The following is a 13,653-nucleotide window of genomic DNA, read 5'->3' on the forward strand; positions in this document are numbered from 1 at the left end:
TGTTCATAAATGTATGTATTATCGACCTGCCCTGCACATTGCCCATTTATTATTTAATAAATATAATAGAATTTATGAATCTAAAAAAAAGCCATTTCACCTGAAATGTTGCTCCAGCAACCCAATCATTCTCTTTGTTTTAAACCAGGAACACTAGCTTCACTTTGGGCATTGTTTCATTTGCTTAGTTCACGGTTGGAGTTTGCCTTTTTCCTGGCCGTTCAGCCTGACGTTAATGAGCCACCGTAGTAGAAGTGACATGTAACGTTAGCTAATAGCCCTATGTAATTTGGCATAGGGCTAACTGTATCCCTGAATAACTGTAGCTTAATAATATGTATCATTTGGAACTAGCAGGTTCTGATAAGCTTGACATGCTATTTATGGTGCAGGATGAGGGTGATACTAACACCATCCTGACACGCTAACATTACATATCACAGATAACATAATATAGCAGCTCATCACCATCCTACTTGTGGGTTAGCTAGCTATAATGTGCTAATTCAAACTGCCTTCTGTAACCAATGTATTCTACTCATTGTTTTGATTAATTTTTCTTAAGTGTTGTATACATTTGCATTCATAGTGTTGTTACTGTTGGCACCTCTGACTCAAGATCAAATTAGTTGTTAAAAAAGCTCCTCTGTTTTTGGATGCTTTGTGGTCTTTGACTTAAGGGGCTTCTATGAGAGGGCGGACCACTTCCACTTCCTGCTGAAAACAACAGTAGCTGCTCGCATAGAGACAAAAAAAACCCATAAAAGTTCAATTATCATATAAAATGACAAGTTATCTGCAGTAGCTCCTCTCATGCTACGTCTCAAGTCCACCAAATCAATGTTGTTGACAATCAGCTACATCACAAAAACAAAGCATGCACCTCCTGCAAATGTTGATAGTGTTCAACCTGCCGAAGTCAATGAGGATTAATTTCTAAACTGTCAGCATTGAGTACATCCCCATGTTCTCTCCCCACATCTGGTACTTTGCTATTATTTGCAAAACAAGGGCTCTATGCAATAGAAATTAGAATTTTTCTGAACAGTACAGGCCAAGATGTCTCAGTAGCGACCTGAGGCTAAAAATACCTGAGCGCTCTGGAGAAGACGCTGAGTGCAGTGTTTTCTTTCAATGTACCCACACCTGAAGCCCTACCTTGGGCATGAGCTGAGGTTGTTTTGGGCCCGAGCCATGATCTAAGACATACACTGCTGATTAACGCTGAGTAGATAAAGGTAGCATGTGAGCTGACTGCGGCTAACGCTAGTGAGCTAATACATCTATCAATGAGCACGTCAGGAGCTCTCTACTACAAAAACATTTACCAACCTGAAACAAACACCCGTGGATAACCCAAACACAGCGATTCACCTCTGAGGATGATGTTTTGGTCCATAAGCTGAACCTGAAGCTAAACATTTTACAGAACTGTAATATCCAATACAAAGTTATATTTCTATCTTCTATTTAAAAATATAATTCTATCAAATATTTTGCACTAACTAAATGATGTATGTGAAGTCAACTTCTTTCTCTGACTGCACTTTTTTTCAACTTTAAAGTGATTCCATTTTAATTAGCAATTTATTGGGTCATTTATGTCATACAATTTACATTCATGATATTGGTCTAGTTAAAATCTAAAAAAAGTACAAACAAATAATACAGTTTAAAACAAGTCCTTAAAAGCTTCTACAGCGTCAAATAATGGAACTTCAAAATATGTCTAATAATATGCAAGAATGAATTTCTTACTCACAAGAAATGAATATGTATAATAAAAGAAAATTAAATAATTTCAGATGATGTTTTACCTTCTTCAGTTTGGAAAAAAATATTTCTGTTACATTTCTTGGAGACCCAACCGATAGAAAAAGTGTCTCACTTTAAAAGCACAAATGTAACAGGTGTACTTTTAGCTCCGTAAGCCGTGGTACACACATTCACTCCAGGTTGGATCACTCTGTGCTCTTGAGCTGTCGGTCAGGTTGACAGCGGGATAATAGAGGTGGAGTTTTTCTCGGTAACCCTAGTGACAAAATATATTTTTCATATAATCAATTTCATACAATTAAGACAATATTGATGAAATAATACATATGAAGTGGTAATTGAATAGGTGAGCTCACCTCTGCCCTGGTGGTAGATGAAGCTGAGAAGCAGTTTTCAGACTCTGGTTGGGACACAAAGAAAACAGTATTTCAATTAAAAGTTGTGCAAATGCAATATGAGCCTTCAATAAACAGTCCTACCTGGAGAGCGGCTGCTGTTCCTCTTCTTCATCATACAGACTGTGAAGGCCAGTAAAGCAGAGAGCATGGAGGTCAATGTCACAGCTCCCCTCCAGAAGAAAGAGTCTGCAGATACTGTACAGACAGGAGAAACACAGATGTTGCATTCTTTCTCTTTTCTCTGCTAAGTTTGTTTATTAACAAACAATTGATTAATTTCTTTATTTCGAACTTGTAAAAAAACAAAACAAATAAATAAATTATTTTAATTAAAAGATATGTCAAATAAAATAAATAAACATAAGAAAGCACATTATCTTATCTAATCCTACCCCTTTTAACTCAATTTAATAGGTAATAATTATACAATAGTATATAATATAATACAATATAGAAATAATTACTTGTATGCCATTATCTAATTAATTACACCAATAAAGCATATTCCCATCACCATAATAGAACTATGTATGTCATGGCCCTCTCACTCTGCCCCCCCCTGATTGGGGTTCATTCCTTTCACCTGCTTTCACCTGCACACCAGCTATCCCTCTCCTCATCAACTCAGCAGTATATATACCCCGGATCTCCATCCACTCATCGCCAGATCGTTGTTTCAACTACTGCGGTAGACGGCGGCTCTGGCAAAATTAAGATTTTGAAAAGAACCTTTTGAATTAATCTTTTTGTGCTTGTTTTGTTTTTTTGAGTCTCACCCTGTTTGTTTTTCCTTTGCTTCAGGATCACTAATCACCCACCTGTCTTCCTGCTCAGCCTTCTGCCTCAACCTGCTCTCTGGACTCAGAACTGCTCAGCCACACTCACACCCCTACTCTGGTCTGGTCAGCCTTCGTCCCCTTCCCTCTGCTAACTTCTGGAATCTTTAACCCATCATCATCTCCATTTGCCACAATAAACCTCATTACCAATCAACCCCTCTGTTTATGTGTCCGAAACTAACTGGTCGTAACAATGTACAGTGTACCATCACCAATATTATGAATACAAAACCTGCAAACTAATAAACTAAACAAAAAAGTAAATGAATAATCGCAAACACACCCCAGTGATGGTGATTACCCTTCCTCATCCTCCCTGTACCTCATGAAAACTATTTCTTTAAATGTATTTTTGAATTGTATGACAGTACTAAATTGCTTCAGCTCTTCACTCAGATTATTCCACAGTTTTACACCAGAAATGGACAAACAAAAACTTTTCAGTGTTGTGCGTATACTACGTGTCTTAAAGTCTAAAAGCCCCCTTAATTCATAACCCCCATCTCTGTCACAAAACAATTCCTGAATGTTGGGAGAAAGAAGATTTAATCCTCTCTTTAAACAATATCTGTGCAGTTTTTAGTTGGACTAGGTCAATAAATTGTAATAATTTGGACTGTAAGAATAATGGGTTGAACAATGAGTTCCATTATTATGCCTTCAAAAAGTGTTGATACCTTCAAAGTCCAGCTTGGTCCCGTTTCCAAACAGAATGTGTCCACATGAAGCGACAGCGCAGTAGTAAGTCCCAGCATGAGAGTGATCGACGCTCTTTATTGGTAAGTTGTACTCACAGCTTTGTTGGTTGGGTTTCCTCGGACATGAACTATTCCTGTCTCCTTGGGTGTAAATGAGTCCTGAGTGAGATTCTTCAGAGTTTCTGAACCAGTAAACACTGTGTTCTCCATCACAGGTCCCAGTGTGGACCGTACAGCTCAGGGTCACAGCATCTCCATGCTTGGTGGTCTCAGATGCTGATTGATTGATCAACAATTGAAAGTTCAAACCTGAGCCTTTTACACTGAGAGTGGTACCCTCCATAAATTCAAACAAGGACAAACTGCTACGTGCACAGTAGTAAGTAGCTGTGTCTGTAATGCGCACGTCTGTGATCCTTAAGTGATTACGACCATTTGTATTATCCAGTGTGAAGCGTGAATTATTCTGGAATTCACCGTGAAAGTTTACATTTGTTTCATATTTGTAGGACATAGAGATGAGCTCTGGTTTCTGTCCCAGAGTTTGCTTGTACCAGTAATACTTTGATGCAAATTCATCTTCACAGAAACAACTCAAAGTGACCTCCTCACCAACATTAGCTGATATGAGTCCACTCTCTTGGCGCACTTTTATCAACGGTTTTGGATCCGATGTCTGAGCTAAAATGAGAAAAACAAAATGCTGAAATGATTTCACACTGTCAAAATGTTCTTAATCTGCACATAAAACAACTTTTGAGTAAATGCTATGAAAAGTAACCAGACAGTCTTAAAGACACAATTCTAAAACATAACTCACCTATCTCCCCCAAGAACAGACATTCGAGGAAGAACGCAATCATGAGAGGTGTCATGGTGTTCAAACTACTGTGTCGAATGAAACACACCTTAGTGGTCTCTTCCCTTTTAAGAGGGAGGACACAATTTGATTGGCCAGTGAGAAGTGACACAATACATTTCTGCAGAATGTTCTTCTTTGAAATACAGCAGGGAAACAAATAAAATTGGGATCTTATTTTGCCAAGGGTATTTAAAAATATTGGATTTAAAGCGAACAAACAATGACATTATTGCTCAGTTATTTGAGAGATTTGCATGTCTTTGTGCCAAAGCTATTCTAAAATTGCGTCATCGCTAGACCTCCGTTGTGGAAGAGACTGAATTAAATGTATTTAATGTAATTAAAAAGGATAAGTAAAGAAATACAAAGAACAAAGATTATAAGATTTTCTGCAATTTTCAAGAACAAATTGACGCTGTACGCAAGGGTGAGGATGTGAGGTTTCTTATATGTGGCATAGTCTTGCAACATCTTTTTGGTAAAACCACAAAGCGTTTTCCACCTAAAGAGGAAGAAACTAAAAGCATAGCAAAGGTGAAGACTGTTTTTTCACTTTTAATCTATTTTTTTATAGACACCCTCTGTAAATGTGATCCCAGTTTTCTTTGTTTCACTGTGATATTTTGAATTAGTATTTTCAGCTTCAGACATGCTGCAGTGACTTTTTGGGTGTTTTAGAGGTCTTCATCTAAAGAGACAGAAAAACCACAAAGCTATTTCCACTAAAAGAGGCAGAAACTACAGACAAAGAAAAAGGGTAGACTGTTAGGTCTATGAGATCTAAAAGTAGCTCAGATAAAGGACATGCTACATTGGTACCATTAGTACCAATATTGCCAATAGACAATAAAGGGCATTTCAGATAGGATGCAGTCTTGCTCCGCGCAAGAAAGTGTTGCCTAGCCTTTATCTTCAGACAAAACCTTACAAAGCAATCCATTGCTGTGAATCTTCCCTTTAACAGGCATATAGTAACCTTCCACAGTACCAGCATCTGGGTTAAATTACATTACCACAATGCACTTTGAAACACTTAAATGTTCCTCTCTGTATGCATCCAACCTGTCAAGGATTGATAACACACTGGACCCAAGTGCAGATGCTTAACAAAAACTATTTATTTTAACAAAAAGGCTAGATGCAAAATGCAAAACAATAACAAAATCAAAAAAAGGAAAACAAGGAAACTCTGACATTGACGGACAACTACTCTGAACTACAATACTGACAAACAACATTCGACATACGATAATGAACTGACAACACGAACCATCAGGCAGACGGCCTGGAGGCAGGGCACATAGCCCGGAAAGTTCAGGTGGACGGCTAGGAGGCCGACCGAACGGGCAGACGGCACTGGAATCACCAGAACCTCCGACGAGGGGGCAGGAGTCGCCAGGACCTCAAACAAGAGTGCAGGAGTCGTCAGGGCCTCAGACGAGGAAACAGGAGTCAGCTGGGCCTCTGACGAGAGCACAGGGGTCAGCAGGGCCTCTGACGAGGATGCAGGAGTCAGCTGGGCCTCTGACGAGAGCGCAGGAGTCAGCAGTACCTCTGGCGAGGACGCAGTAGTTGTCAGGGCCTCTGACGAGGGTGCAGGAGTCGTCAGGGCCTCTGATGAGGGTGCAGGAGTCGTCAGGGCCTCTGACGAGGGCGCAGGAGTCAAGGCGATGACTTGTAAAACCTGTGTAGCCACAGCTTCACATTGTATGATAAAAGAATATACACATTTTTCAAAATGCCATGGTTGTTGGGAGGTACCTTCTGGTGGTGCAGAAAAATGAATAAATAAAAATAAATTTTTAAATCAAGTAACTAACCAACCAGATTCTGCCACAATCTCTCTCAACTAATCATCGTGCTGCAGTCAAAAAAATGTTTTTGCATTCGCTTCGACCCTCCTCCGCCCCAGTCCCCTCCATTCCAGCTCAGCAGAGTTCAGATACTGCCTCAAAAACCCACTACTTGTCACTTCCTGTTTTCCTCTTCACCAGCACCACCACCAGTGTCTAGAACCCATCAGGGCTTTATCCTGTTGGCCTCATTACTCCTCTGAGTCGTCATGATGATTATTTCCTTCAGCATCAAGTGTAGTTGGGTTTACACAAAGAAGGTGGTTATAATATTTTCATGTTGATGCTGAGGTAGATGTAGAAGGAGTCTTTTCAAATCAGACTATTTAACAAGAATCTGTCCTGTTTAACTAACTCATGTCCCCCAACGCAAGATCCCAGGGGGGCTCTGAAATGTTATCTTAACCACAGTACTCACTCAGTCACTGCCAAGGCCACTTTTTCAGGATCTGATGTCCTTCATGCCCAAAAACACAACAAATCAGCTTTTTAAAAAAGTGAAAAAAATTTAACTAATCTTATTCTTTATCACTCATCAGTTAAAGTTGTCTTTGTAAGTTTCTCCTGCGTTGTGATGTGTATGATATGACACACTTTTCCAGTAAACATGGTCACATTACACACATTTGACACTTTATATTTAGGTTAAAATGTTTCGTCTACCTGCACTGTTGTTAATTTACTGCTCTGTGTGCCTTTGAATTGCCCCCTGGGGACAAATAAAGTTTTTTGAACTGAATTGAATTGAATTAACAACTGACAAATAACAAAGACAATACAATGTTAATAAAAAAGGAACAGTACCACTAGCTTGTATTCATGGACATCACCGTGTAAGAACAGCTTTTTTTTTGGAAAGAATAAACAGAGAAATCTGGTTTCTTAATGGAATGGCTTTATTGTAAAAGTTAAAAAAAAAGTTCAAAGATTTCAGTTTGTTTCTAATGAAAATAAAAACCCAAATTACTCCACAAAAACTTTCTTGTACATCAAATGAATTGATAGGTTGATTATATTAAACAGTATTTTCAGTATAGATGTTGTCAGGTTTAACGCACTGAAAACACTTAAGTCTCATCATAAAATTCACATGACTTAAAAGTTGTCTTTTTTTTTTACAAATGACTCTCAATGTCCGAGACGTCTGTTTTTGCCTTTGCTCGTCTTTAACCTCCATCCAAAACACAGAATAACTAGATCAATGACCGAGATGTGATTGACAGTATAGAAGGTAAATCTTTCTAGATGTGTCCTTGAGACAATGGTGACATTTCAATTATTAAAACCAGAGATCACATGTTTCCCCAATAAGAAGGCATGTGTTAATGACCCAGTTTGGCAGCAATTAATTATCTATATAAATCATGTAACTAAAACTCAGTTTAATTATGAAAGTAATTAAAAAAAATAATGAATACAGTCAACAAATTAAAATGTATTTCCACTTGGTGCACATTGTTTTTAATTACAAAATATAATCACTGTGATTATGGGTAAAATTGTTCACTGCTTTAAAACACCTTTGTAAACACTTCAATTTTAGACAAGATCATTTATTTCTAAATATGGTAATATAGGCGTGAAAAGCACATTCCTAGCGCTTCACACCGGAGTACACGCAATCACCCGTTTCGATGTGTCTCTGTCTTCTCGACCGTTCAGGCTGATGAACACTTAAAGCAGCATAGTGGAGGTTGCCCTAGCAATATAGAAATTTGAAAATGAAATCACTATATAGTCCTTTACAGAAATTATGAACATGTCAAGAAGGTGAACAGACATTACATTTACCTCGTCGTCTCCAGTGGATGGAGCAGACAATTCTGGTTGAGACTCTGGATGTGAAACGCAGAAAATGTTCCATTATTTTAAAGCTAAATTCTGTCAATAAAATAGGTGACAAAATAAAGAAAGTAACACTTACCTCTACATTGGCAGATGTTTCCCTTGATTGTCTTGTATATTGAGAAAGCCAGCGCAACAACCAGGATGGTGGTGGCTGTCAAAGCTCCGGTCAAGAAATACACTAAGGCAAGAGAGTCCACGTTATCTGCAGAGAGACAGACATCGGAAACAGAGATTTCAGGTTTTAATTTCTAAGTTTGTGCATTTTTCCTGAAGACTTACAGATAACTACACCTCAAATGTCTCAAGCTGTTACCCACCTTCAAAGTCCAGCTTGGTCCCGTTTCCAAACAGAATGCGTCCACATGAAGCAACAGCGCAGTAGTAGGTCCCAGCATCAGAAAGATTCAGGTTCTTCATTGGCAAGTTGTAGACACAGCTGTCTGTTTTTGTATTCTTCTCACACTGATCATTACTGTCTCCGTGGGTGTAAATGATTTCCTGGTAAGACTCTTCAGAGTTTTTGAACCAGTAAACACTGTGTTCTCCGTCACAGGTCCCAGTGTGGACTATACAGTTCAGAGTCACAGAGCCTCCTGGCTGGATGGTCTCAGATGCTGACTGATGGACTAAAGTTGGGACGTTCCAACCTGAGTCCTTTACACTGACTATAGTGCCCTCCGTGAAATTTAATACAAATTTAAAGCTACTTGCGCAGTAGTAAGTAGCTGAGTCTGAAACTTTCAAATTCAAAATTATCAAGTGATTTGTTTTGTTCTTAGTGTTGAGTGTGAAACGTGATTTGTCATTAAATCCATCCTGGAAAGTTATTCTTGTATCATACACAAAGAATGTAGAAATAAGCCTTGGTGTCTGACCCAGACTTTGTTTATACCAGTAAAGCCATGCTGAATCTTCACCTTCATAAAAACATTGCAGTGTCACAGTGTGTCCAACTTCAGCTGAAACAAAACGTCTCTCTTGATGAATAGAGACGGAAGATTCCTGATAAGTCAGCTGAGCTTAAGTCAGTAAAAGAGAAAACAGATAGAAAATCAGTTCAATATGACGGAACGCTGTGAAAACGCTGTTTTCAAAAAATGATCTAAAGAAAACTAAGAAATTTGCTAAAAGCTGCAGCATAAAAAGTGCAGTCTTAGAAAAACTTACCCATTTCCCCAAAGAACAAATGAATCAAAAAGCAGACAAACATTGTAGATGTCGACGTGTTGGAGTTCCTGTATTGAATGAAAAGACTCTCAGTACCTTCTCCACTCTCAAATAACAAGACTGCGTTTGATTGGTCAGCCTGGTGTGACATCATTTGCTCTACTCAGGAAACAAAATCACATGTTCACTGACACCTATACTTTGTAGTTTGGTTTGGGGAGAGTTTTATGAAGGAAATAACCGTTCTTTATCTTGGTAGGATATTTACAAATATTTATAGTCTGTTAACAGTAATGTTGTACAGTAGTGTTGTCATGATACAACATTTTTTATTCCGATAACAAGATCATTGTCAAGATACTCGTTACTGAAACTATACTTGAAACTGAAGCTTTACTGGTTTGATACTTGATACCTTATGAATCTATAATAGGATCTCCACAATAGGTTGCTAAAACTTGGAATTCAAAGTTTATTAACAACCTGAAGGGTAAAAAATACATTAACAATTAAGTTTTTTGTCGTTGAATATTTATTTCATATTTATCAGGGCAAATAATTAAAGGATATTCATATAGTTAGTATGATACATTTATCTGGACAAATCCAGTGTGTTTTTGAAAAACCATAGGACTCGCAAGAGCCGCAACCTCCGGTTTTGAAAAATGCCAAAGCTGCAGTTCTTAGTGTCTACTTGAGGCTGGCTGCAGAAGCACCGGAAGTCACATACACACCAATTCAAAAACGCCTGTTTTTACAGCAGAAAGATATTTACAGCCCGGTATAAACAAAATAGGTCTGTTTAACTCATGTCTCCATTGTCACACGTTGTACGGGGGGGAATTCATTTATAATTAATTCAATTCATGAGACAGCATTTCCAGCATGGAAACCGCCACCGATGGGACTCCAAAGCCCCCTGCAGGAACAGATGGGTGACATCTTCAGGCCTAATCCTTAAATATTTACTATCTATGAACTCACAAAAGAGTGAGGAGGTCAAAAAGCTCCAGTATTACTTATGGTATATAGATTAAAATGATGGATTATATTATTATTTACAGTATTATATAGTTAATGAAGTTGATCTTTATACTTCAAGTGTTGCTGGAGCCCTTTTGACCTCTTCAAACCTTTCATCCTCCGTGCACCTTGGTAGTTGGTGAAGTTGGCCAGAAAACCCTACTCACAAAATAATGTACAAAATACTTTTTCAAAGATATCTTCAATGTCTCATTTTTATTTCATATATATCAGGGCCAATTTCTGATTGGTGGTTATATTAATTGGGACATTGTTAATATATGTTAATTTCTCAATATTATAGATTCTTTTAACCTCAAGCAACATGTTGTAGGCCCCACGGACATAAAAGGCCACACCTTGGACATGGTTTTTTCTCTAGGGATAGATGTCAACCATGTCCGATGTGAAGATTTGCTGATCAGTGACCACAGAAGTATTTTCTTTGATCTTTGTATAACCATTGATCCTCCCAGTGTTGTAAGAACCTTTCACTCCCGCATCATTACAACAAATACAGCTGATCAGTTCTTAGCACAATATGATTGGTATTGTTATTCACACCTAAACAATACTGACCTTTTATTGCAATCTTTTAATCTTCATTGTGGCACGTTATTGGACACAGTGGCAGCTTTAAAGGCGAGGACTAAGGCCATTCCTAACATTTCTGTCCGCTGCCTGAGACAGCAATGTCGCAAGTCTGAACGACTATGGAAATCCACTGGACTAGAGGTACATCGGCTTTATCTCAAAGATTTGCGGCATTCCTTTAATGAAGCGATACAGGAAATCAGAACTGCTTACTTTGGCACTTTAATCTCTTCCTCTAGAAGAAATCCAAAAGTTTTATTTGACACAATCAACAATATTGTCTCACCATCTCCATCCACCTTACCATGCTGTTCAACTGATGACTGTAAAAAGTTCCTCTCTTTCTTTGTTGATAAGGTATTGGCTATAAGGTCCAATATGCAGCTGAACTCTCACCCACCTAGAGACAGCTCCTCTGCTACCCCTACTGTCTTGGTCTCCTTCCACCTTGTTAGCTTGGAGGATCTCATGGATTTGACAAAGAAAACAAAGCTGACTAATAGCTCCTTGAATGTCTTGCCACCTTCACTGTTTTTAAAACTTTTACCTACTATTGGTCCTGCTGTTTTATCCATTGTAAATTCCTTATTGCTTACAGGATGTTTTCCTACTTATTTTAAACATGCAACGATTCAGCCCATCTTAAAGAAATACAATTTAGACCCAGCACTGTCTATGAACTAAAGGGCAATTTCAAAATTGCCATTTATGTCCAAAATATTGGAAAAGGTTGTGGCCCCATCAACTCACTGCTGTGTTGGACTCTGTGTCAGGGTTCCGGAAAGGGCATTCCACTGAAACCTCTCTATTGAGGGTCTCCAATGATATTTTAATGTCTGCTGATGGAGGTGATTTTTCAGTGATGGTTCTTCTTGACCTCAGCTCCGCCTTTGATACGGTTGACCACCCTAATCTCACAAAGAAACTACTCGACTGGGTGGGATTATCAGGTACAGCCCTGGACTAGTTCTCTTCGTATCTAAGTGAAAGGACCTTCACTGTCTCTGTTGGTGAGTTTATGTCTGACTCCTCTCCTTTATTGTGTGGAATCCTGCAAGGCTCAGTCCTGGGACCTCTGTTGTTCTCTCTCTATCTACTTCCCCTAGGAAAGATTATACAAAGTTTTAATATTGCATATCATCCATGTGCAATTTTCATTTAAACCTAGCGAAGCCTCTACGTTGTCCAGGCTCCTAGACTGTATAAATGCTATCAACGACTGGGCAACTGATCATTTCCTACAATTAAATGCAGAAAAAACAAGCCCAAGACAAGTATGTTTCAACAATCATGCAATACATTGGGCCCCTCTCCTCTGCTGTTCGCACCAACCTCTGTAATCTGGGAGTAATTTATTCTTCATTATCACTAGACAGCCAACAGCTAACCAAATCATGCTTTTTTCATTTAAGAAATACCAGTAAGCTGAGAACATTAGTGTCTTTGGCAGAACTTGAGACTATTTTGCACGCCTTTGTCTCCTCTCGTATCGATTATTGTAATGCTGTTTTCACCTCACTTAGCACATCCGCCCTAAACCGTCTCCAATCAATCCAGAATGCTGCTGCTCGATTACTCACCAGGTCAAACAAACGGTCTCACATCACTCCGATACTGAAAACACTGCACTGGCTTCCTGTGGCATATAGGATTAAGTTTACAATTCTCATTCTCACCTTCAGAGCCATTCACGGTCAGGCCCCAGATTATCTGTCAGAACTCATTCACCCGTATTCACCCACCCGTTCACTAAGGTCAAACACCTGCTGTCTGTCCCGCAGACACATTTTAAGACTCGTGGGGATCGTGGGTTTCAGTCCATAGCACCAATCCTTTGGAATTCTCTACCCATCTCCCTACGTCTTTCTGACTCTGTTGAGTCTTTTACATTTTTTTTAAAAATGTTAATGTTTAGACAGACCTATGGGTAATCAGGTCCACCCAGTGTACCTTCTCATCTATGTTTTATTGTGCCAATTATTGTTCCTGGTTATAGCAGGATTTTATAATGTCGTCCACGATGTACTCATTTTTTATTTTTTATTCTTTTATTGTATGCATGCTGTTGTTGTTTTTTTGTTGATGTAAAGCACTTTGTGACCTTTGTCTGTGAAAAGTGCTATATAAATAAACTTTGTTATTATTATTTATGATTATTATTATATAAATAAACTTTATTCAAGTGCAACTTTTTGGCCTGCGAAAAGTGCTATATAAATAAACTTTATTATTATTATTATTTATTATTATTATTATTATTATTATTATTATTATCATCATTATACTGTATAAATAAACTTTTTTTTAAGTGCAACTTTTTGGCTAAGATGTGAGGCAATGCAAAGCGACACCACAGACGGCCTTCGTCGCCACTAGTTCTTTACCGTCTGCTTGGTGTGTTGGGGCCTTTACATCCTCAATGTCCAAACTTCCAGTAGATTTACCAGGAAATGGCAGAGCCAGCCAATCAGATGCAGTACACCTGTCAGAAATGTACAGATATCTGCATGGTGTATATTTTACAGGGGCGTACTTCATTCAGATAGAAATGATATTGAATATACTCCATGTATTACATAACAGAAGAAACTTGGT

The 13,653-nt window shown here is 38.4% G+C and overlaps 2 protein-coding genes across 4 annotated transcripts; both read right to left on the reverse strand.

The window, feature by feature from the left end:
- Positions 1–1,575: 1,575 nt before the first annotated feature.
- On the reverse strand, positions 1,576–4,591 carry LOC136177470 (immunoglobulin kappa light chain-like). The gene is made up of 5 exons (XM_065950803.1): positions 4,532–4,591; positions 3,691–4,392; positions 2,256–2,369; positions 2,133–2,176; positions 1,576–2,032 (listed from the first exon to the last, which is right to left on the reverse strand). The coding sequence occupies exons 1-5, from the start codon at positions 4,584–4,586 to the stop codon at positions 1,919–1,921; spliced, it is 1,029 nt and encodes a 342-aa protein (XP_065806875.1). The 5' UTR covers positions 4,587–4,591; the 3' UTR covers positions 1,576–1,918.
- A 2,718-nt stretch (positions 4,592–7,309) lies between these two features.
- On the reverse strand, positions 7,310–9,503 carry LOC109992825 (immunoglobulin kappa light chain-like). Of its 3 annotated transcripts, none has more exons than XM_065950800.1 (5): positions 9,442–9,503; positions 8,592–9,293; positions 8,351–8,476; positions 8,218–8,261; positions 7,310–8,125 (listed from the first exon to the last, which is right to left on the reverse strand). In XM_065950800.1, exons 1-5 carry the CDS (start codon positions 9,482–9,484, stop codon positions 8,021–8,023), a joined length of 1,020 nt encoding a protein of 339 aa, XP_065806872.1. In that variant the 5' UTR covers positions 9,485–9,503; the 3' UTR covers positions 7,310–8,020. The 3 variants fall into 3 exon arrangements, with proteins under 3 accessions (XP_065806872.1, XP_065806871.1, XP_065806870.1); XM_065950799.1 differs by having other exon boundaries at positions 8,212–8,261; XM_065950798.1 differs by having other exon boundaries at positions 7,310–8,261.
- Positions 9,504–13,653: the final 4,150 nt, after the last annotated feature.

Source organism: Labrus bergylta, chromosome 22 (genome assembly GCF_963930695.1).
Source record: "Labrus bergylta chromosome 22, fLabBer1.1, whole genome shotgun sequence".
NCBI classification, from domain to species: Eukaryota; Metazoa; Chordata; class Actinopteri; order Labriformes; family Labridae; genus Labrus; species Labrus bergylta.